General features: G+C 41.6%; 2 protein-coding genes across 5 annotated transcripts in view; one reads left to right on the forward strand and one right to left on the reverse strand.

Moving 5' to 3' along the window:
* slc41a1 (solute carrier family 41 member 1) overlaps positions 1–10,840 on the forward strand; it is a 34,912-nt gene extending 24,072 nt beyond the window's left edge. For all 3 annotated transcript variants that reach the window (XM_056399398.1, XM_056399380.1, XM_056399390.1), the window contains exons 5-11: positions 49–193; positions 1,219–1,365; positions 3,867–4,014; positions 4,370–4,449; positions 4,900–5,034; positions 5,230–5,378; positions 6,157–10,840. In XM_056399398.1, the coding sequence (XP_056255373.1) occupies positions 49–193; positions 1,219–1,365; positions 3,867–4,014; positions 4,370–4,449; positions 4,900–5,034; positions 5,230–5,378; positions 6,157–6,342 (990 nt within the window). In that variant the 3' untranslated portion in view covers positions 6,343–10,840. The remainder of the gene's footprint in view (positions 1–48; positions 194–1,218; positions 1,366–3,866; positions 4,015–4,369; positions 4,450–4,899; positions 5,035–5,229; positions 5,379–6,156) is intronic.
* An 878-nt stretch (positions 10,841–11,718) lies between these two features.
* Positions 11,719–18,527, reverse strand: si:ch211-112f3.4 (EF-hand and coiled-coil domain-containing protein 1). Of its 2 annotated transcripts, none has more exons than XM_056399857.1 (9): positions 17,772–18,527; positions 16,044–16,485; positions 15,818–15,952; positions 14,838–14,917; positions 14,411–14,552; positions 13,757–13,910; positions 13,079–13,195; positions 12,503–12,572; positions 11,719–12,407 (listed from the first exon to the last, which is right to left on the reverse strand). In XM_056399857.1, exons 1-9 carry the CDS (start codon positions 18,370–18,372, stop codon positions 12,238–12,240), a joined length of 1,911 nt encoding a protein of 636 aa, XP_056255832.1. In that variant the 5' UTR covers positions 18,373–18,527; the 3' UTR covers positions 11,719–12,237. The 2 variants fall into 2 exon arrangements, with proteins under 2 accessions (XP_056255832.1, XP_056255838.1); XM_056399863.1 differs by having other exon boundaries at positions 12,248–12,407; positions 12,499–12,572.
* Between the last annotated feature and the right edge of the window lie 3,486 nt (positions 18,528–22,013).

Genomic DNA, 22,013 nt, shown 5'->3' on the forward strand with positions numbered 1-22,013 from the left:
CATGTAGACTGCTTTCAACAGCTGCATGAATCATTGTAATGCGTGCAGGTCCAGGCCACAGTGGTGGGGTTCCTGGCCTCCATAGCTGCTGTGATCTTCGGCTGGATCCCAGAGGGACACTTCAGGATGGGCCATGCAGTGCTGCTGTGCGCCTCCAGTGTGGCCACCGCCTTCATAGCCTCTCTGCTGCTAGGTACGACTTGACTTCACTTTATCGTCACAATGTTTTTCGAGAACGCTGAAGAACAAAAATACAAGATTTAGCTAAGCAATAAAACAAGTGCTACAAAGCTATATTATATCAGAAATTATAAACAAGCAGCTGCAGTGAAATCAGATCATTTAGTGCTTAGTCTACACAGGTATACTGAGCCCAGCTTATAGCCCAAACTCTGATTTAGCACAGGCTAACATGCTCACAGCATGTTAACATTAGGTCATTAGCAGTTCATCTGAGGCTGTTGGGAATGTCTTTTACATATGTTTGTGTTTGTGCAATGTGTTTTGCAGGTATTTGGTCAAAAACCAAAGTATTGGACAAATTACAGTTTTGACCTGATGATGGTTCTAGAGGAAAAGTTTAGAGATCACAAAAGTGATTTTATCCTGATGGGGATATGAACGTGTGTCCCAAATTTCGTGGCGATCCATCTGATCAATGTGGAGATATTTCACTCAAAACCACAAATGTCAACCTTGTGGTGCTGTCAGGGGATCTCCAAAGTCAGTAAAATTCATCCTCTGAGGATCATGAATACCTGTACAAAATTTCATGCAATCCATCCACCATTGTTGAGATATTTTTAAGGTGGTGTATGGACCGACGGATTTTTCCAGTCATGATAGCAAAGCTGAAATTGGTCCTGCAAAATGTAAGGTCAAACTCAGATTATAAAAATCAACATTTGTAGCTTTGTATTTATGTTTATTAATGGATTTGATTAACTCTTCAGCTTAATTCTTATTTTATTAGTGTTGACTGTGTTCTAAACTGTCCAGTCAGCTCACAGCTCCTCTGTTCAGCAGCTTCAGATCTTGGTACTTGTTTTTAACCTTCAAGTTTTATTTTTTTCCAGTTTGAACTTTCCTGAAAAACAAAAAGGATACCATTCTAGTCTCTTGGGGAAAAAGAAAGATTACTACTCTTTGTTTGCTTGTTACATTTCTTCAAACCATGAGACATTAATGCTGTGACATCTCTGACCTGAAACCCCACAGGGCTCATCATGATCGGTGTGATCATCGCATCCAGGAAGGTCGGCATCAACCCCGACAACGTGGCAACACCCATCGCTGCCAGCCTGGGAGACCTGATCACCCTGTCCCTGCTGGCAGGCATCTCAACAGGACTGTACAAAGAACTAGGTAAAACACTCACGCACACTGTTCTTTAAATCTGACACAGTCAGACATTTTAGTTGTTTTCTTTTACAGTACATACTGTGCAGGGTTTACTGAGCTGTGAAGTGGTGTGAAGAAGTTTATTGAGGGGATTGGATGTAAAATATATTTATGTAAAGTTAATTAGTGTGAAAATGTTGTTGCTCATTCAGCTTTAGTCGGATACAAAAAGTGTTTCCTTCTTGTCAGGAAAAGAAAATAATAGGTGTCACATACACCTATTATTCTTCTCAAGTAATAATTCCATCCATGAGTAACACACTGACAGAATAAATGACTATTTTGGTTCATGGGTTTCAAACACTTTTTGTAATAAAAACTTTAAAAGCAAAAATCTTCTCAAATGGCGGTCTGTTGTCTAATTTGTGTCAATTTAGGGTCCTCAAGGTGGAAAAAGTTTGAGAGCCACTAACATACACAACAGTATCAAATCAAGCCTTTAATTAGTTTCCAGCAGTATCTCCCAAATGAGCCAGAATCATTTATACAGAGCCAATATTTCAGTGAGAGTTGCTGCATTAATGATGCGACTTCAAGAGCCTCTATTACCTTTGAAGCTGTTATCATAAAAAAGCAGCAGCGTGTGTGTAGAAGTGTGTGAAATGTGCCTCAGTGTCCGGCTGTGCGTGGTAAATAAGGATGAAAGCTGCCCACACCTAACCGCGCTGTGTTTTCAGGGCGAGAAACTTTATTGTTAACTCCCCACTGCTGCAGCGTTTCCACACACACACACACACACACACACACACACACACACACACACACACACACTCACACACACACACACAGACACAGAGAGACAGACAGAAAGTCAGACAGACAAACACCGACACACACACGAGTGATGAAACCATCCTGACCAGAGTGTGGAGTCATCTGTCTGAGACCAACGTTCCAGTCTTACTCTCTTTAACTGCCTCAGTCAGGAGCTATATTCAGCTCAAACACAAAAACACAGCTGGTGTTTGGGTCTTCTGTGCATACAGTACATTGTTTGTCTGCTGAAACGTTGTGTTTTCAGTGGTTTGTAGTCTCAGTGGTCTGTGGTATCAATTTAGCAGTAACACTGCCCCCTAGAGACAAGACCAGGTATTTAATGTCAGTCCAAATCCAGCTCAGGTCACCTATATTTGTTTTATTATAGTCAAGATTAGGTGTTACCTGGTGCATTGATATCTGACTTTAAAGTTCAAATTTGTGATGCACTTTTACATTCTTGCGTCTTTTATTTGATTTGGGTTTCATTTTAATTAACTCTAACGTACTTTTGTCTTCAACATCAGCAACATCGATCTAAATATGTACAGTCCGGGCCAGTATTTGGGCAATTATTTTAATTCTTCAGGCTTCATCATCTTCAATTTGAAATAAAATAATAGACACTACATTAAAGTCTCAATTTAAATTCCAGCAGGTTTACATCATTATAAAAAAGAAGTGTGTAGGAGATATAGTCCTTTAACACAGTGCCCAAAGTTCAGAGGTTCAAAAGTAATTGAAAAGATACACATGAAGTCCTAACAAAAATATTGTGTAGAAAATCCTTTGTGGTCAATCACAGCCTGAAGTCTTAGACCTGTAGACGCTTTGCATCTTCTCTGGCTCTCTCAGGTCTTCACTGCAGCCTCCTTCAGCTCTTGCTGGTTGTGGGGTCTCTCTGTCTTTACTCTGGTGTTCGGCAGGTGGGACACAGCTCAGTCAGACTGAGATCAAGTGACTGCCGCAGCCATCTGAGGTTTTCCCTATGTATCTGTGAACTGCCATCCAGTCTTTCTGTTTCTGTGGTCTACCAGGTGTTTGCATCTTGTGTTGAATCCTTGAATAAAGGCTTGATCGTTGACACAGAAACATGTCGTCCTACAAATGGCAACTATCAATAAACCCTGAGCCTCGTGTGAGCTCTTTACTATTGGACCTCTAAACTTTTGTTAGAAGGACTGTATCTCCCACACAGCTCTTTCTACATTGATGTAAAGCTACTCAAAGTAAACATGAGACTTGTTACTTTAATGTAGTATCCATTTTTTTTATTTCAAATTGAATGTGCTGAAGCTCAGAGCCTGATGAACAAAAAAGTGTCCAACTGTCCAAACAATAGATTTGACTATATAAATATTAGAAATATATTATCTTCAGTATCGCAACATTCTCTACAGAACCTTCAGAAATGTCTACAATCAGTAGACCAGTATTTACTGTTCACAAATGCCTCATTTCTGCCTCATTTTCCTCTGTGTGACACCTGGCAACAGGAATTATGGGAAATGTGATCTTAATTTGGAGGAATATTAAAACTGTTGCTGTAAGACTGTGTCCAGTTATTATCCCCACCATGACTTTACCTGTTGCTGTGGCTGACTGAAAGTGGATGATAAACTAGGCACAAAAACTGATTTGGCTGAGATTTCAATACAAGAAATAATCCATGGATTTCTGAGTAAATCCACTTTTTTCTTCCTTCACAGAGTTCAATGACTATGCCAACCCGCTGGTGTGTGCAGTGTTTGTGGCCCTGTGCCCCCTGTGGGTGCTGATAGCCAGGAAGATCCCATCCACCAGGGAAGTCCTGTACTCCGGCTGGGAGCCGGTCATCATCGCAATGGCGATCAGCAGGTACAAGCAAGCAGGGATCACTGTCACTGTCACTGTTATTTAACCTTTATCTAATCAGTGCAACAGTCAAACAGAAGACTGTTCACATACTATAAACATACACTCAGATACTGTCACTCTATTCCACTGTTTAATGCTGTTTTTAACGTAATGCCATTTCATTTATGCAAATCAGTGTTTTCTGTCTCCATTTTCAAAACACTGCAAGTAAAATATAAGTCCATTTACTACTATTGATTTACAGACTGTGTGTCTCAGACTCTTCAGTGTGTGATTGATAATTATTTCTATGTAATGATGATCATGAACTGAAAGCAAAGATTTCAGTTCTTCCCTCTTGTCTTCCGTCTTTTAGTGTTGGTGGTCTGATCCTCGACAAGACCGTCACCGACCCCAACTTTGCTGGCATGGCCGTCTTCACCCCGGTCATCAACGGTAAGGAGCTTTTTTTTAATTCACATGAAAACAGTAATGATGCCTCTGGGGAGCGTGGGTGATCCCAGCAGCAGAGAATAAGTTACAGGAAAAGGAAAACAAAAAAACAAGTGAGTGGTGTAGATAACAGCAGCTAAAATGCTAATTAGTAAAACAACAACTATATACAGTATAAATATAAAGATGGAGGTTGACATGGATGTTTCATTGCTGGAGACGGGGAACAGATATAGAAAAGTCTGTTAGCATTAAATGTGGGTTTAAATCTGTTTGCTCTGTGATCTCCTAACAGATGGGGGTAGCATATTGCTTTCATATTCAAACAAGGAGAAGTACCATAATTGGAAGTTCTGCTTTTATCTCAGGCTCATCACAGCAGTGTTGAGGGTGTTTCGCTCTGTTTCCATGGTTTCATGTTGTGTGTTTTGTGTGTGTGTGTGTGTATATCAGGTGTGGGAGGTAACCTGGTCGCGGTTCAGGCCAGTCGAATCTCCACCTATCTTCACATGAACGGTCTACCCATGGGGGATCCCAACCCCACCCCCAGGAAGTGCCCCACACCCTGCACCTCCTTCTTCGGCTCCAGTAAGTGTCCGGGCGGCTGTGGAATGTTCCACTGTTTCTCTGTTCTCTAAAAACAGATCTTTCCATGTTGGCTTTTAGTTCCAGCTTCTGTCCTAAAAAAAAAAAACCCTCAGTTCCTCTGAAATGCAGAGGAAGCTGAGTTACATCCCATCATCGTCCTTCTTGATATTAATGTGTGACTTCTCACTCTTCCAGCTGTGAACTCACGTTCGGCCCGTGTGCTGTTCCTCCTGGTCGCCCCGGGTCACCTCGTCTTCCTCTACACCATCAACTCCCTGAGGGGGGGGCACACCACCCTAACACCCATCTTCATTTCCTTCTACCTGGCCGCTGCTCTACTCCAGGTACACACACTCTCACGTTTGTTTTTATATCCTGTTGGGGACAACTCGTTGACATAATGCATTCCTTAGCCCCTTACCCTAACTCCATAACCCTAATGCTAAATAAACCTGAACCTGAACCTGAACCTGAACCTGAACCTAATTCTAACCTGGTCCCTAAAAAGCATCTGAACGATGGGTGATGGTGAGTCGACATGGGTCAGTGTGTATTCACATTTAGAGTCCCCACTGGGACACACATACACACACACACACACACACACACACACACACACACACACACACACACACACACACACACACACACACAGTGCATTTTAGAAAAAGGTGTTGATATCTGTCAGATGTAAGGAAACACAACACATACAAAACCACTCTGATGGTTGTTCATGACTGTTGTCACATGCATACATGCAAGTACAGTTAATATTAGCACTATGCATATTATTTTTGTTTTGTGTTAAACACATGAACATGAACTCCAGTGATTAGTTTAGTCAGTCCAGCCGATCACAGGAGAAGTTTAATCTGCTGAAACACATTATTTTACAGACATCCACATAACTGAACTATGATGAGCTCTTTTATGCACTTTCCTTGTGATTATTGCTGCCAAAACTGAACATATGTGCAGCCTGTCTTCTAGAAATTGTAATAAAAAAGTACATGGAATGCATAAAATCAATAATGAAAAGCTTTCATTTAGCTGCTTACCGAGAACAGCTGAGCCTGAGTGGTTCCAGTCAATAACGTTTGCCTCTGCTTGGTCTGCCTCCAGGTGATGATCCTCCTCTACCTGGCAGACTGGATGGTCCACTGGATGTGGGGCCGAGGCATGGACCCCGACAACTTCTCCATCCCCTACCTGACCGCGCTGGGTGACCTGCTGGGAACTGGCTTCCTCGCCCTCTGCTTCCACATGCGCTGGTTCATCGGGGACAGAGACTCGAACGTGGGCAACTGAATGCATGCACAGACACACGCACAAAAAAAAAAAACAAAAAAAAAAAACTACTTCTCATACTGTACGCTTGCACGCACGGACAGCAACGAACATGACCCATTATCTGAAACTGGAAGATGTCTACATTAAAAGGGCTAATCTCCTGTAGGGCTCTGATTGATGATATAGTGCACTTAGAGGACTGTAGAGTTTCATCTTCAGGATGTCGGGACGCTGATGCACCCCAGCATCCAGACACTATCTGTGTTTCACCTTATCTCCACCTCAACCACCCAGCAAAACTCCACCTGATGGATCCAGCCCCATAGACTCCATTACTCCTCCTTTATTCTACTTAATAACTCAGTCCTACTACTTTTGTTATCATTATACTATTGACAATGATTATTGTTGTTGGTAAATAATGAATTTGATATAATTCGATATCTGTTCTATGTGAAGGGTCAGTCCTCATTATTTTCAATGGGGACCTTAGCCCTCCTGTTTTTAAATATCAACTTTTAACACTTGAAACCAAGATGACAAAAAGACAGCAAAAAAATATATCCAAACAAGCCTAGAATGCTTAATCACCAAGTGCTATGTCATATAAACAGAATATTATATGAAATCTAATGTGTTTCACTTTTGATTTAGAAGTGTACATAAAGCTAGCTGTTCTCTCTGTTTTACTTTGGTCTTGTGACAGAAGGAAACAGGCTTGGGGAGGGTTTACTACAGGAGCCTGGACTGCAAACATAACAAGCTACAGCGTTCTTGGCTCCCATCAACAGATAGCTTAATTTGAGTAGGAACAGGGGCAGGAAATCAAGGTTGTAATTTCCGCGTTTACTCCCTCGCAATCCACGGCTTGAGAAATCTGGGATCAGATCACAGTCTGAGAAACGCTTAAACGTCAGACACTACAAGAAAAGATTTACCTCTGATTCTGTTAGAGGAGAATCATCTAATTAATACCTGTTTCTGTTAGTGAGGATTTTATTTTCTAGTTTTTACCAATTCTACTAAATATTACAGTCGTGAAATGTCCTGTTACTTTCATTAAAAAGTGAGCAAACACACAGAAACAGTGGAAAATAGTATGTTGAAAATGGCCAGACAGCTGTGGGTTCGGAAGGAAAACGCATACACCTCACTCTTTGTTGCATCTCATCTATGTTTTTTTTTTGGTTTTTTTTGTGGATGCCAAGAGAGGTATTATTTTGCGCAAGATGAGAATAGCACCAGTCCCCCTGTCTGAAACCATCTGCCAACTCTCTACTGGAGCAGTTGTTGCAGTTGTGTCGCCCAAGCCGGGCTTACAGTAAGTGACAAGAGGCTCAACATGCTGCAAATGGACTGGAGCAAACCTGCAGAGCTTACCCAGCTGAACAGCATTTGTGTTCACACATGGGTGCAGGGTGTGGAGTTGCCTTAGCATGCTCAGGGGAGGAGCTCACCTGGGTTCAGCTAGCACAGTCTGATTCCGGGGAGAATGTACTGAGCGCTGGTGTTTTGTGTGGAGGTTTAGGTTTAGCATTGCATTTAGACCATGTTGGACCGCTGAATCTTTCCCATGAAAGACGGGCTAATGACGTTCTTTGAGGTTGGTTAACAGTTAGGTCACATGATCAGACAGGAAGTTGTGACGAACCATTTTAGTTGTTCAGTGTCGGTATTGGTTTTCATTTGGTAGCCTTTAGATTCAGATTCATCAAAAGATCAGCACAGCTCTTAAAGCTGTCTGACGGCCCAGTTTTACATTTTCAAAATTTCTAAATCAGTTCACGCCAATAGGGTGAAGCAAAACTGCTCAAATATTTTGCGTGGAGTTCAACTCAAGTGAACTTAACCAGTAGAAAAATGTCTTGAGAGTGCTGACTGTTGAGGGACCAGAGGGGAGAGTACAAAATGGAGGTAGCTATCGTAGCTTATTAGCTTTATTGCACCATCCACTTTTATCTGCCCCTCCTCTGCTGGAGTATAAACTGATCCACATAAGAGGAAAGGTCTGTAGACAGTTATGAAACAGGAGTCGATGGTAGAAAGACATCTTTTAAATAAACTGTGTAAACTTACTTTCCCATTAATGACCAAACGTTCTCTAAGCTAACGAGGTTCCTGTCAGTTAGCAAGTCTCGTTAGCTTCCATCCCCCTCAGAAACTCTGTAAGGAAATGTTGACAACAAAATGCTAGGGGGAGTTAAAGACACAGTACAGAGAAAATATAAACTGGAAGAGCTGCTCTGACTGACTAACTCAGGCTTATTTCCAGCTTGCTAATGTATTAGCTTGTTTCCAGCTTGCTAATGTATAATTTGCACAGAGCTATTGCGTAGAGTTCAACTTTGATGAATTCTGGCACGTGGATTCAAACCGTTGACCATCTTAATAGTGCTATTTATGTAGTATTCTGAGGCTAGCTAACATATTAGTTGTAAATACACCAAGAAATGTTATACTTTCTGCTCTTTAGGTGTATAAACTGCTGCACAACAGAGCTGCAGTCTGTGGTGAGTTGTTAGACAGAATTCGATGGTAAAAATACTGTGTCCGGACAAATTAATTTTGCATTGGTAGTTTCTGGTGTGACATCATAGGTTACTGTAAAATTCTGGAATTAGTTTTTTCTCATTATACATAGAATAAAAGCACACATGCACACACACACACATGCACACACACACACACACACACACACAATCTATCTTCCACCAGACTCAGCTGAACCAAGCTGACTCTCTCTTTGAGAGCGTAAGGTGAGGAGGAGAATGAAAAAGGAAGTCGTGAGCCATCTTGACAGACGTTGACCCAGAGGCGAAGCCAGGTGTCTTATAGGAGAAACCTGCACGTGATGCTTGACTTATCCGGCGCTTGTCAGACTTCTGTGCTGTTTCGAAGGGGCCAGCAGAATGCATGTGCAGGGCACATAGTGTGAATGTGCAAAAAACTTGATTGTTGTATCTGTCAAAATGATTTTTCTTTTTTTTTTTTTGGTCTGACTGATTTTTTTTTTTTATTGTATCGATTCTGTTAAAATTGTGATTTTTATCCCTTTCCTCCTTTCCTTAATCTTTTTAACTCTTGATGATTATTGTTTTGTGTCATGAATTTCATCAAGCAAACAACCACTGTAAAGATGAAACAACTTCTGTGACGCTGGTCAAATGCACAAGTACTGTAATCTGCAAAATGGACAGCAGAGGGCACCACAGGGATTCTCTTAACTGTACAACTTCTCTGTGTATCTCTGTGTCCCCTGGATTCAAACCCACACATATCCACTCTAAGTGACATTCATCTTGTCTTCTTTTCTACAGCGTTTACTGTGTTGTAGAAGTTACATCCTTCCATCTGTATCCTCCACTCTCTCTTACTGACCAGGTGCCAGCGTTCTGCCTCTATGTCAATGGAAAGTTGTGAATACTTCTATAAGGGGGCAAGTGAGTTTGTCTATTTATTTTTAGAAGCACACAAAGCAAATTGTACATACTATATTTATTCTATATATAAGGTTGTTTATTTTATCATTTCATTTTGGCTCAGTTTCTTTATCACCATGTTCCTGTCATTTTTCTCTTCTCTTTAATGTGTTTTTTTTTTCTTTGCAAAAAGCCAGTAGAGCTTTTTGTTGCTTGCCGCTATAGAACGGCGGCGAGGCTAATGAATAGCACAGTGCCTAATACCAGTCTTTATACACCTCACACATATGCACACACACCCTGTCTCGCACAGGGAAAGCATACTTATAAGACATAGAAAAAGGCCTTAACCTATCAGAGCCAAGCTCGACTCAGAGTAACCAATCAGGAGCTAGGTTTTGCCACAGAGTAGCGTCTCTTTAATTATCTTTGATTAATAAAAGATGTACAGTGAGTTGATTATGATGTGTAATGTAATAATGACTTTATATGATGTAGCGGTGGAGAGGAGGGCTGGTCACATCAGTTACAAGCTTTTGTTCATGTGAATCTGCAAAAATGAGGACGAGGGGGAGTGCAAAAACCAGCAGGTTGGATTTTACAGGGCACCTGAAAGGTCTGGAATCAAATTGAGCACCAGTTGAAGTGAGATATCAACCCACAAGCACAACAGAAAACAAGTGCAAAATGACAAGATATAGTCGCACCTTCTTATGATTCCAGATGTTTCCCCTAGTATATAACATACCCAGCCTTTAAAACCCTTCACCCACCTACTGCCTTGTTAACCTCAGTGCTTCGAACCCTTGAACCCCTGAACTCACAGGGAACCACGCTGACCCTCAGGCTGCCAACATCCACGTCAAGATCGAGGCTTCGATTCAGACTCTAAATATCCAACTGTCCCAATCAGTTATGTTGCCTATAAGGAGAAACTGATGTAAAAACATGTACAGTCTTACTGGGGCTGAGGTCTCCTGAGTTCTCTGTGTGTTCTTCTTGTAAAAGCCCTCCCTCTGTGAGGCTGGAGGAAGGCTTTCTCCCTGCAGGACTTTGTAAATTGCTGGAAATAAAGGACTATATTATTTCATACCATTCCCCTGTCTTTGTGTCTGATTTTTGCCAAATTTAACTGTAAATATGTCAGTTATTTAACTCAGTTTTTGGTTTCCATCAACTCCTGAGGGAAATATCTGTCCCTTCAGGTGCTAATAGCTCCACGGTGTTCACTAGCTAGCTGCTAATTCTATCTGCGCTGTCTGTTTTCAGAAATAAACTCAGATTGCAAAATAAATACCGCCCATACCTAAGCTACATGCTTGTTTTCTTCGGGCCCAGTATATACCCGGTTCCACGGCCTGAATCCGGCCCATATACAGTATGATTGTGAGATGCTACTTCCACATCTGGACCGATTCTAGTGCACTCACAGAAAATCTTCTGGCTGTCAGTCAATACTGCAGGATAACACCCGCACTCGGATATGGAAATATATGGGCCAGACTTGGGCTGAGGATCCAAGCATATGTTGGTCCAGAAGTTTCATTTTGCTATCTGGGAATCCCCTGTCCGCTCAGCACCAAACAGCACAGAGACACAGTCAGAGACCATCTGGTGAACATAGTGAAGCATTTAGCAGCTAAAGAGCCAAATATTTCCCTCAGAATCTGGTGGAGACCAAACACGGAAAAGAGCTATCACAGAATCTGGGGCAAAATCAATACAGAAATCAAATCTGAAAATCAAAATAATGGAGGTACATACAGAAGTGAGAACTAATGAAAGGGAAGAAAAATATTCCACAAACATCAGGAAAATAAATAAAACTGTCACAGTTCATTCAGTTATTACTTAATTGTCTAGCAGCCTTTGCCAAGAAGTCCCTTATCATTTCAGACCGTCAGGCCACTTAGACAGAAAACTTCCCTTTTTTGACTGAATACTCATTAAATGAAAATTAAATGATGATTAAATACAAATTGAACCTACTACCTTGACAAAGACCTCCACTGGGAGGTGCCCAGGACCCATCTAAGTCAGATCCCAGAACCACCTCAACTGGTTTCTTTTGATATGAAGGAGCAGCAGCTCTACTCCACGCTCCTCCACGTCTCTAATCTCTCTAGCCTTAGAGATTTTCTATGTCAAACCTTGAATTTCAGTCACTTACAATTTCCAATTCACATGGTGAGTGGCCTTGCAAACATGAGTTACTGTTTGGTTTTCAGAGTGCGAAGTTAAACCTCCAACAGACGCTGAACTTGTCAAAACTTACATTGGAGCAAGGGGTTTGGATAAAAATATTTAATCATTTATATTAAATAGATACAAAATACAACACTAAGAGATTGAATTAAGTAAATAAAATTCATCTTTAAATAGATTGAACCATTGTCAACATCTTGGATATACAACTGGGAAATGTACACGGGTGCAAACAGGTCAAAAATACAAAAAAAGAGTATAACTAAAAAGTACCACAGTAGTAGCTTATTTAACAGGAGATGAGCAGAGGGTTGGCACTGCTGGTTTGATGACCTGTAGATGTAACCAGGAGCTTCTCTCTGCTCTCTCCTCCTCCATCATCCCCTCCGTCTCCAAGGAGATCACAAGAGGATAATCGGCGGCAGAGAGCATCAGCGACCTGTAGGACCCTGGATGGACCTGGATGGAGAAAATTGAAAAGTAGCATTAATTAATTTGAAGCAATACTAAAATGTGAATATTTGGATGATTTGAAAGATGTAGAACAGACCTACCATCTCCACTCCTACTGCAGACATCCAGAGTGTCCATCACAATCTTCCCCAGCGCCCTGCGGGACATGTTCTAGAGAAAACAAGGAGGACAGGCTTTTCACTTTCTGGTGTCTTATGATGAGACACATGGGTTAAAGTTGCATCAAGTGTGTGACATTGTTTGTCTGTCTACATATCTAACACAAGATGCACATGCAAAGCAACCTGCCAAACGCATGATGGGATATGCTCTCTGAACCCAACCTTCACCGTCCCTGAACGGGATAATTAAGTATATAAAACACAAACATATAATCAGGGGTAAATATATTTGTAAAGCCAGGAGCTCTCAAAATGATCATTTAATATATATTATAATTAAGCGTTTTAATGAAAAATACATGTGTTCAGCGCCACAGGATCTGTAAGACTCAATTCTACATATATTTTAAGGATAAATGACTGTGACCCGGATGAGCAACAGAAAATGGATTCATGGAATAAACTGTAGATGGCGTTGAAGAGGTGGGTACTGTATGTGTAATGGCCGAGGTGGATGATGTGAGTGTGTGTACAGTCTGTGTGTTTGTGGCGTGCCTTGTTGCGTAGCTGCAGCAGAAGTGTGAGGGCATCTGTGAGTTTCTCCTCCAGCAAAAACAGACGTGTCTTTTCTTTCTCCTCCAGCCATGCCTCGTCCTCCTCTTCCTCAGGCCTCTGGGAGACAAGAGGAGGAACGAATGAATGTAAACAGGCTAAAACTTAAAGCGGTGGTGGAAACACTTTTCACTACTCACTTTACTGATATAAAAGTGCCAACACCACAACAGAAGTTTTTTTTTTTCATCTGTGAAAACAGGTGAATTTTTTTCCAGGCAAGTTTTTCTACATTTGTTATTTTCATTGTTCATTTTTTTTTTTTTTTTTTACAAGTGTTTGTTTTTGTAATCCTCATTTCAGACACAAGAGTGCACCACCACCCCAGTCTAAAAAGGACCTCAAGCAGACCTCTGGACTTTTTAGTGGGTAAGTCTAACTTGAAGTTATCCAGCTAAGTTAACCAGTGCATCGTTATGTTCTTCACTGGTGATACACAGTAGCATTGCTCATCTTATCCTTTGGCAATTCAGTGTTCCTATAGAAGGGAACTCTTAACTTTGCCGCTACACAGACTTGATGTCCGTTAGTTCTCCGTTGCGGAAGTTTTTTCTTTTCTTATTTAATCTGACATTAGACCTCCAGCTGTTTACATGTTACCATCATCTCTCGCTCTCTCACCTTTTCTTTGTCAAAGCTTCTGCCTCCCTCTTGCTGCTCTTGGTTTGGTCCCCTCCAGTCACAGCGCCCCATCCTGTCTTTAGAAGTGCTGGTGAGGTTTTTATCATGCAGGTGAGTCTGAGAGAGAAGATGATGGACCTTATGGTTCTGACATCTGGAGGAAGACGGAGGAGATTTAATTGTTTGATTTCAGTTTTAAAGAACCATAATGAGGACGTTCCTGCATTGTGAAGACATATCAGCCTTTTCTCACCATGGCAAAGTTTGAAGTGAAGGTTAGAGTTAGGTTTAGGTTTAGGGAATACACAATGTCAACGACGGTCCTCACAGCTATTGAAAGACAAACGTGTGAGTGTTGATGAGGTTTAAGCTCAGACGGTTAGATAGTGGTGCATAAACCCCTTAAGAAATTCTAATTGGTGGAAGTTTGCATTTTCTCTCTTTAAGCATGACGGTAGCTAGTTAGCAGCTATGGTATCCTATACTAAAATGTTAGCAAAGACAGCTAAAGCTATCCTCTGAAGATCCAGAGATGATCTGAGCCCAATACCATAACTTTACAAAACTACCACAAAGTAAGAATAGTTATTTAAGGTTAGATGTTGGTGAGTGTGTGTGTGTGTGTGTGTGTGTGTGTGTCAGATGTTAGCTAACCCTTTTCCGCAGCTGGGCAGTTGGCTGAAATGCTTCTTCACCTCTAGCAGGCAGCACTGTCCTTTCTCCTTCGTCCCCCTGTCCTCCTCCTCTTCATCAGAGGCAGCTTTCCCCTCCACTGCCCTCTGCAGACACTCTGCATCTGCAGACAGTAGAAGCAGCTAGATGTAGTGACCTTACTGCCCGAAGGCGACTCAGTGATTAAGGATCCACACATGCAGCTATACCTGTGTGGACTGATATTGTTTAATGTGACATGACTTTAATGCTGCTGCTGCTGCTGCATTGGTGGATGAATAATAAGCTTTAAAAAATCTCCCCGACAAACAAAGGGATCAAAAGCTGGAGGGAAAATGACAGTTTATTAAGAACACATGATCTCTGAACCGTAATTGCTCAGTGATTCATCAGTTTTCCAGTCACCTACCTGTCTGTCTATAGGAGTCTTCTGCTCCCAATGGATACATTTGTTGACGGAACGAGTCCAAGAGGCATGTACAGCAGGATCTGAGGGTGGTAAAGGTAGAGAACATCACTGATACTGTGGACAGATGCTCCCTCATCTGTATTTTTGTATGTGGGTTATCGAACCCGGTCTGAATTTTGTTCACTGGCTTGGACCTGACTAATGAAAGCTGTCCTCTTTCCACTCTACAGCCCCACAGGAAACCACAGGTGATGGTTTAGATGCTGCGGAGTGATGCCAGGATCAGTCTACATGACACTTATGTCTTTCTATGTCACATTTAGATTATCACAGCTTTCAGTGTAACATGACGTGCACGAGTTATAAAGGGCATCAGGCAGGAGAGGCCTAAAACAAATCTGAAATCAGGTATTGCTAACTTTGTCTGTCTGCTGTTTGCTGAGCAGACGGTGTACAGGAGGAGGGGCTGATGGACAGCTGCTGGAGTCTGATGAGAGTGAACAAAAACAGTAAAGGTGTGGCTCTAAAAACGAAACAATGAGCTGAAAGACACCTGTAGCAGAGTGGAACTACAGATGTAGGTTTATCAATACAAGTGATTATTATATTCTAAATACTGATTGGTGCAACTTATATGTGCATATTTGTGGTTTATTGAGTCAGATGTTTCTTGGACAGAGCAGGTCTGAACTCTCTCTAATGCGCTGTGGGTCACTGAGGACAGCTGGAATGAGTCTCTGTTGAAAAATAAATGCAGTGGCATCTGTTGAAAATTAACCCCATCTAACTCTTACCTGACACTGGAATTCAGATTGAGTGATTGAGTGTAACTTAACCTGTGTAGCTTGAATGCATTAAATTTCAAATCAGCAGAGCACAGAGGCAAATGATGTGTAAATAGATACACAAACACACCCATGCTCACAAACACTCACACTCACACTCACTCAAGGACACACACACACACACAGTGTTTGTACCTGTACTGGTGCAGTTCAGCCTCCAGCTGGCTGATCCTGGACTGGAGCTGCGGCACGGACTGAGCCTGCTCCTGGATCAGCCGAACCCTCTGGAGCCCCATGCTCAGAGCCTCCCTGGCGTCCTCCGCCCGCTTCCTGATGGAGATCATCCAAAACCTGTTTATATGTTCTTCCATTCAGACTCCATCCAGTCATCCTTAAAAGCTCCCTGTAATAAAAAACGAACCTGATCTGTGAGTTATCCTTCCTCAGTGCAGACTCCACCCCCTGCAGCTTGCGCACCTCCTGGTACGCCCACTGCAGCTCCGTCTCCAGCCGCTGATTGAATTTGATGGCCTCCTCCAGCTGCCCGTCACGTGAGGAGCGGATCAGCTTCAGCTCCCTCAGAAGGGGGTCCCTGATGTCCTGTCTCCTCGCCGCCCTCCTCGCCCCATCCCCTCCAGCACCTCTGCGCTGTCCTTTAATTCTCTGTGTCGGTACCAGCTTTCCCTGTATGAAGGTGATGGAAGTTGTAGGTGCAGAAACAGTGGAGTCAATGCTGGAGGGAGACGGGAGGGGGCGGCCCCTCTCTCGTCGGAGTGCCACCTCCAGGGCCAGGCAGCGAGCATCGCTCCCCTGCAGCGCTGAGCGGAGGTCCTCCACCAGCTCCCTCAGAGCTGATACCTCATCTAAAGAAGAGGATCAAACAGAGACAGGGAGTCAATAGTTATTTACACATTCATTTAAATGTCCCATATTTTACACATTTCCTGTGTTTTCTTTTTATCCATAACAAGATAAATTTCTGGTTCAAAGAACCAAAAACAGTTTCAGTGTAGTTTAACATCTCCTGTCTCAGGCTTCTCTCTGGAGCTCTAGTAACAACAGGTTGGTGAGCCGATTAGAAGAGAGGAGACTCTGAGCCTCTCCTCTGATTGGCTGACTGTTTTCTGATTGGTCCAATAAAAATATATCAGATTTCAGGTAAACACTCAGAGAAACCAAATCCTGCAAGGTTGGATGGTGGGTAAAAGTGGCTGAGAGCGGTGACTGCTTTGTTGTGACATCACAAAGTGACAGAAGTCCTGAAGGCTCAGTTTCTGAATACAGGCTGTGTGCATTTCTCTGTGGACTGAGGCTTTGATACTTTCACAGTATTAATATATCACCTAGACCTGCTTTATAATCAAACACATGGACATCTACCTTTATACAATAGGGGACCTTTAAGATGTTACATAAAATAAGTTTATGATAAGCTTGGAGATACACGAGTTGTTTGCAGTTTCACCAAGTTTCCCCTCTAGACTTTGTGTATGGTTGCATTTGAAAAAAGAAGAATAAAATCAGTTCATTCATCATCAAAATCAATCAGTCAGGCTTTGCTTTTTCTTTTTCCTTTCCTTTCAATCATCTCATGTCGGCCAGATCTGTACTGGGACCTTTTGGAGGGGCTGAACAATATATACGAACTAGCTCGAGCTTGAGCAGCTACAGTACACATGATACATCAGTATTACAATGTTATATAATAGTCACAGGGGCAAAGTACTTTTACTTTTGATAGTGTAGGTGCATTTAGCTGATAATGTCCCTGTACTTTTACTCAAGTAGGAATGCAGGAGTGTTTTTACATTTTCTGTAAATGACCTGATGGAAAAGATGGAAGAGGTGGAGAATAAATCAGCAGCAAATGTTATAGGTTGCTAAAGATAAAAAAAAAGACAGAAAAGGAAATGAGCTGAAGTAATTGGTGGTTACAGCTACTTCCCTCTACCACACACTGCCTCGAGATAATAACTGCTCTGTAACTCCATACTATTATACAGTATATAGTTTGAAAGTAACAACAGGGTTGTTAAATAATTTCCTATATACTGTAATAAGCTGAAGTGAATGCAACAACAGTAAAATAAAAGCACGAGGCATTTCAGTGCAACAGCACATGTAAAATAATATCATCCAGGTGCAGTACCTGTCTCACGGTCTTCTCTGGTTCGACCTTTAACAGATTTGTCCACAGGTTCACTCTGGTCCCTCGTGAGATCAAAACTCACACACTTTCTCCGCCTGACACGCGGCCACCGGAGCCGGATCTGTCTCTCGACCAGCTCCGTGTCCTCAGTAAGGGGCAAGCGCAAGGCACACTCCCCGGTGCCTCTCGCAGTGCGCACACGGAAATACCCACATAGCCGGGAGTGGAAGTCTTTAAAGGACAGCTGGCAGGGCAACACAGAACACACATCCCCAAACTCTTCATCTTCTTCATCCTTCTCTTCACCTCCATTTTCTTCTTTTCCTTTCCTCGTCCTCTTTCCCGCTCCAGGGAGCCCTAACACAGCGCACAGCGCGGTGAAATCCTCCGCAGTCACCGTATCGTCCCGGTTGGGGTAGGCCAGGTGGTGGAAGACCTCCTGCAGGTACTGGTCTATACCGGTGGCCAGGACGATGATTTCATTCTCTGCACCGGGATTAGGGCAGTGGTGATGGGCCAGAGCGCTCCGGAGCCACTCGCTTTTACGCGCTGCTCGAGGCGAGGGCTCGATGCGCGACAGGGCCAATGCGGTGCGCTCCATGACTACACATAAAGTAAGTTTTTCTTCTAGGTGTGTCGCCAAATAAAAATCGGATTATTCGCATTCGCACCGGATAAGATTTCAAAGCTGAAACACTTTCCCGGTGTGGTTTGACGCAGCGTAATTCCCTGGAAATTTCAACCTGGATTCCTTCCCGGCGCATCAAGCCAAGATCTGTTGCCCTGGGGTGGGAAAAAAAATCCCAGGGCACCGACTCCACCCTTTTGTGTGCACACTCGCAAGTGTGTGTGTGTGTGTGTGTGTGTGTGTGTGTGTGTGTGTGTGTGTGTGTGTGTGTGTGTGTGTGTGTGTGACTGTACCGCTTAAAGTTAGATATGCGAGAAAGTGAGGGCGATGTTGGTGCTGTGGTAGTTTGATCTCCATTACAACAGTGGATCACATGTCAAGTTTTGTCACAAACAGTTTACAACCCATATCTTTGACAGTGTTCCTGCTCAGGACGCGCCCCATACAGAAATGTAATAGGCTATATGACATATATGTATATTATTATCACGCATATACATCCTCTGGATATATGAAGATATAAGTTTATAACATATATGAAATACCCATAGTAAAATAAGTATATGTACAGTACATATATTGAAAATATCTATGAAGAATTGACATGGTATAACATGATGTGAGCATATAACAATATATATTTAATTAATATATCCAAGTTTATTAAAACAGCGTATATATAAAAATCATTATGCTTATATTGTATATTAGATATTTTTCTTATCAATTTTAATGTCTATCTCCCCATTCTGGGAAACTGCTCTCAGACTTTTGGACCTTACTGTTTATAATTATATAAACATATATTAACAGGTTTTGGGATGTATATATGTATATTTATGTAACATTTGTCTGCACTATAAGCATACATACATAAACATACATATGTGTATGGGCTAGACATACTGTATACGTCAAGATATGAAATTGTTTCAATTTCTAATAGGTTTTATATTTGATTTTTACATGTATGTTTATATTTTATATATTTGCCAACAAGCTGGGCAGTTCCTTTTGTGTGATAAATGATCAGATGTGTGGAGTCCTGAGTCATAAATAGTATCACGTGTTTTTGAGGTAAAGAGATTCAGGCATTTTGTGGCAAAAAACTGTCCACAACAGTCAAGAGTGAGTCATGGTGGGTTTTAGTTTGCACCTTTACCAGAGTGAATCTTAAGGGGATCTGACTCATGGCCTTTGTGGCAGCAACAAAGAAAAAGGGTAAAACGACTCCTGATACTCTGCACCTTTTAGACTCCAGTCAGAGCTTCACCTGGAAGTCAAATATGAATTTGTTTACAGGAATCTGAGCGACTCCTGGGGGAAATAACTTTCCCTACCTTGAACTCACCACTTATTACACACCTGACAGCCATAACAAAGAGCTGCATCTTGATAAAATTCAGCCGGGCATGACTGAACCACACAAATTACACATGAATTACAATCCACTGGTTGCACTTAACTAGAGAATTACACAATGTCAATAAACCAGTCCCAGGACTAGAGCCAAAACGATTTGTCAATTGGCAGGAAATGAATCAGTTTAATGTGCTTATACAATAAATTCTGTATGTTTGGCTTTTAGATTGCTGCTCAGATAGAGTAATCTGAAGACGTCCCCTTCGGCTCTGGAAACGTAATCAATATTTTATGTTATTTTATATATTAACGCGGTATTAAACCAAAGACAAAAAGGGATGCAAGTTTTAAAAAAAATAACTATTACAATGCACTTTGATTTGCTTTTGTACTTTTAGTGAACAAGGTTGGATTATCAACTAGGCAAAGTGGCCAAGTGACCCTCAGGGGTCCCACCAGCCCCAAGTTCATTCGTCCATTTCTGTCTTCATCTGTCACACCACTGAAGTAGAATATCAGCTATAACAGGTCTTCCAGCCTGCAGCAGGACTCTGTCAGAAAATGTTTTAGTTAATGTTGAGTTCATTTATTGTAAAGTTGTCTTTTATCAAATTCCTTTCATTTTTTTCTGCATGTTAATTAATTACCATTCAGAAAAGCCCAGGTAGTTTTATTCTTTTTCATCCTTGGAGCTGAAAATGGTGGCACACGTCGCCATTATTCCCTGAAGCTCAAGTTGGCATATTCAAAAAGCTTCGTTTTATCTGACCAATCAAAAAATGTTGAATTTTACTATCACAGAAAAATATGTCAACTCTCTTCAAGCAGCTTCATGTTCACTGTTGAGATGTGAGATTGACAATCTTCTCATCTGCCTCTGGGCAAGAAAGAAAATAAGAATACTTCCCAGAATGTAAAAATACCACTTGACGTGAATACACATCATTTGAAAATTGTATTAAAATTGTACAGACTTTTGTTTCTAAAATCCTACTTACAGCCAATCCTGCGTTCCGCTGCACATCACCAGCCACACAAAGCCAAACACAGACGCTTGGTTTTGTCTACGAATGGAAATGTGTTTTGTGCAGACCAGCAAAGCAGAAAACTCACCTCTTTCAACAAACGGTTTTAAAATAAATCAAAATGAATCACCAACATTAGTGAAGATAAGAGTAAAAGACGACACTGTTCTCTTCACTAATGCACTGGTAAGTAGATGAGTCATCTGAACTCACATGAGCTCACAGAGGAAAAGCTCGGATACTGTTTAGTCTTTGTTTTGGTTTCCAGGACTAATCTGAATATGGTTGAGCTGCAGCGCCTGCAGTGACTCATCTGGGGCTTTTACCTTTGGAAAGGTGTGTGCTGTTTCACTCTGTGCTACTTAAGGCTACAAATATTGTGCTGCTTCAAGTCAAACAAATGTATTCTCTCACAGACACAGAGAGTGTCCTGAAGATATCAAACGACATTTATCACCTGTTTCACAGACGTGTGCAGGCAGGCAGGCCGAGCTTAGCGGCGGTGATCAGTTCAGGTCCTCTGGCTGTGTGGGAAGCTGTGTTTTTCCTTTCAGGCCTCTTGGCAGGAATCCGTGATAAGACGGTCAAGGTCAAGGTGTGAACTACAGCCGCAGCAATGCACACATATTATTTCATTGAAACACAACAATCAATGTGGTAAATACAGTAAATCATTATCATTACTATCATTAGATTATTATTACTCATGCATTAATGTAAATTGTGACTAATTTTTTACTACAATTGATGATTGCAACACGGATCAGGGATGGTTGTAACATATTAGAAATTTCACTAATTTATTTAGACTGTGAGAGGAAATGATTTTCAAAATAACTTTTTCTTCTACATTTAAATGAGGAAAATATAACTCATGAAAAAAATTACTTTCATTCCTCCAGAACAGGTTAGGCTGTCATCACTCTTGCATGTTTCTGATGGAGACATAAGACTTGTTGACACACATCCATTCCCAGCAACAGCAAAAAACCAAATAGTGAAGATCAGTCATCAGTTAGGGGTTTTTATGAAAATAATAGAAGTTGCAGTGAGATCCTCCTTCAGTCCTGAAATCAGAGTTTATCCATAAAGATTAGTCCAAAAAGAGCACAGGCTTACATAAATCGCATAATAGGTGTTTTGGTGAAAATAAATACTCACTTTAACTGTTTTCCTTTTGTGTGTGTGTGTGTGTGTGTGTGTGTGTGTGTGTTTGAGTGGTAATTA

The sequence above is a fragment of the Seriola aureovittata genome, chromosome 2, assembly GCF_021018895.1.
Source record: "Seriola aureovittata isolate HTS-2021-v1 ecotype China chromosome 2, ASM2101889v1, whole genome shotgun sequence".
NCBI classification, from domain to species: Eukaryota; Metazoa; Chordata; class Actinopteri; order Carangiformes; family Carangidae; genus Seriola; species Seriola aureovittata.

Bases quoted from the DNA above. Each gene is read 5' to 3' on its own strand.
- si:ch211-112f3.4 (XM_056399857.1), bottom strand. From the start codon at position 18,372: ATGGAGCGCACCGCATTGGCCCTGTCGCGCATCGAGCCCTCGCCTCGA. The intron at 13,911-14,410 runs GTTAGCTAACAT...GTCTTCCTCCAG, and splicing joins CTGCCCAGCTGCGGAAAAGG to ATGTCAGAACCATAAGGTCC. The intron at 12,408-12,502 runs GTAGGTCTGTTC...TTCTCCATCCAG, and splicing joins CTGCAGTAGGAGTGGAGATG to GTCCATCCAGGGTCCTACAG.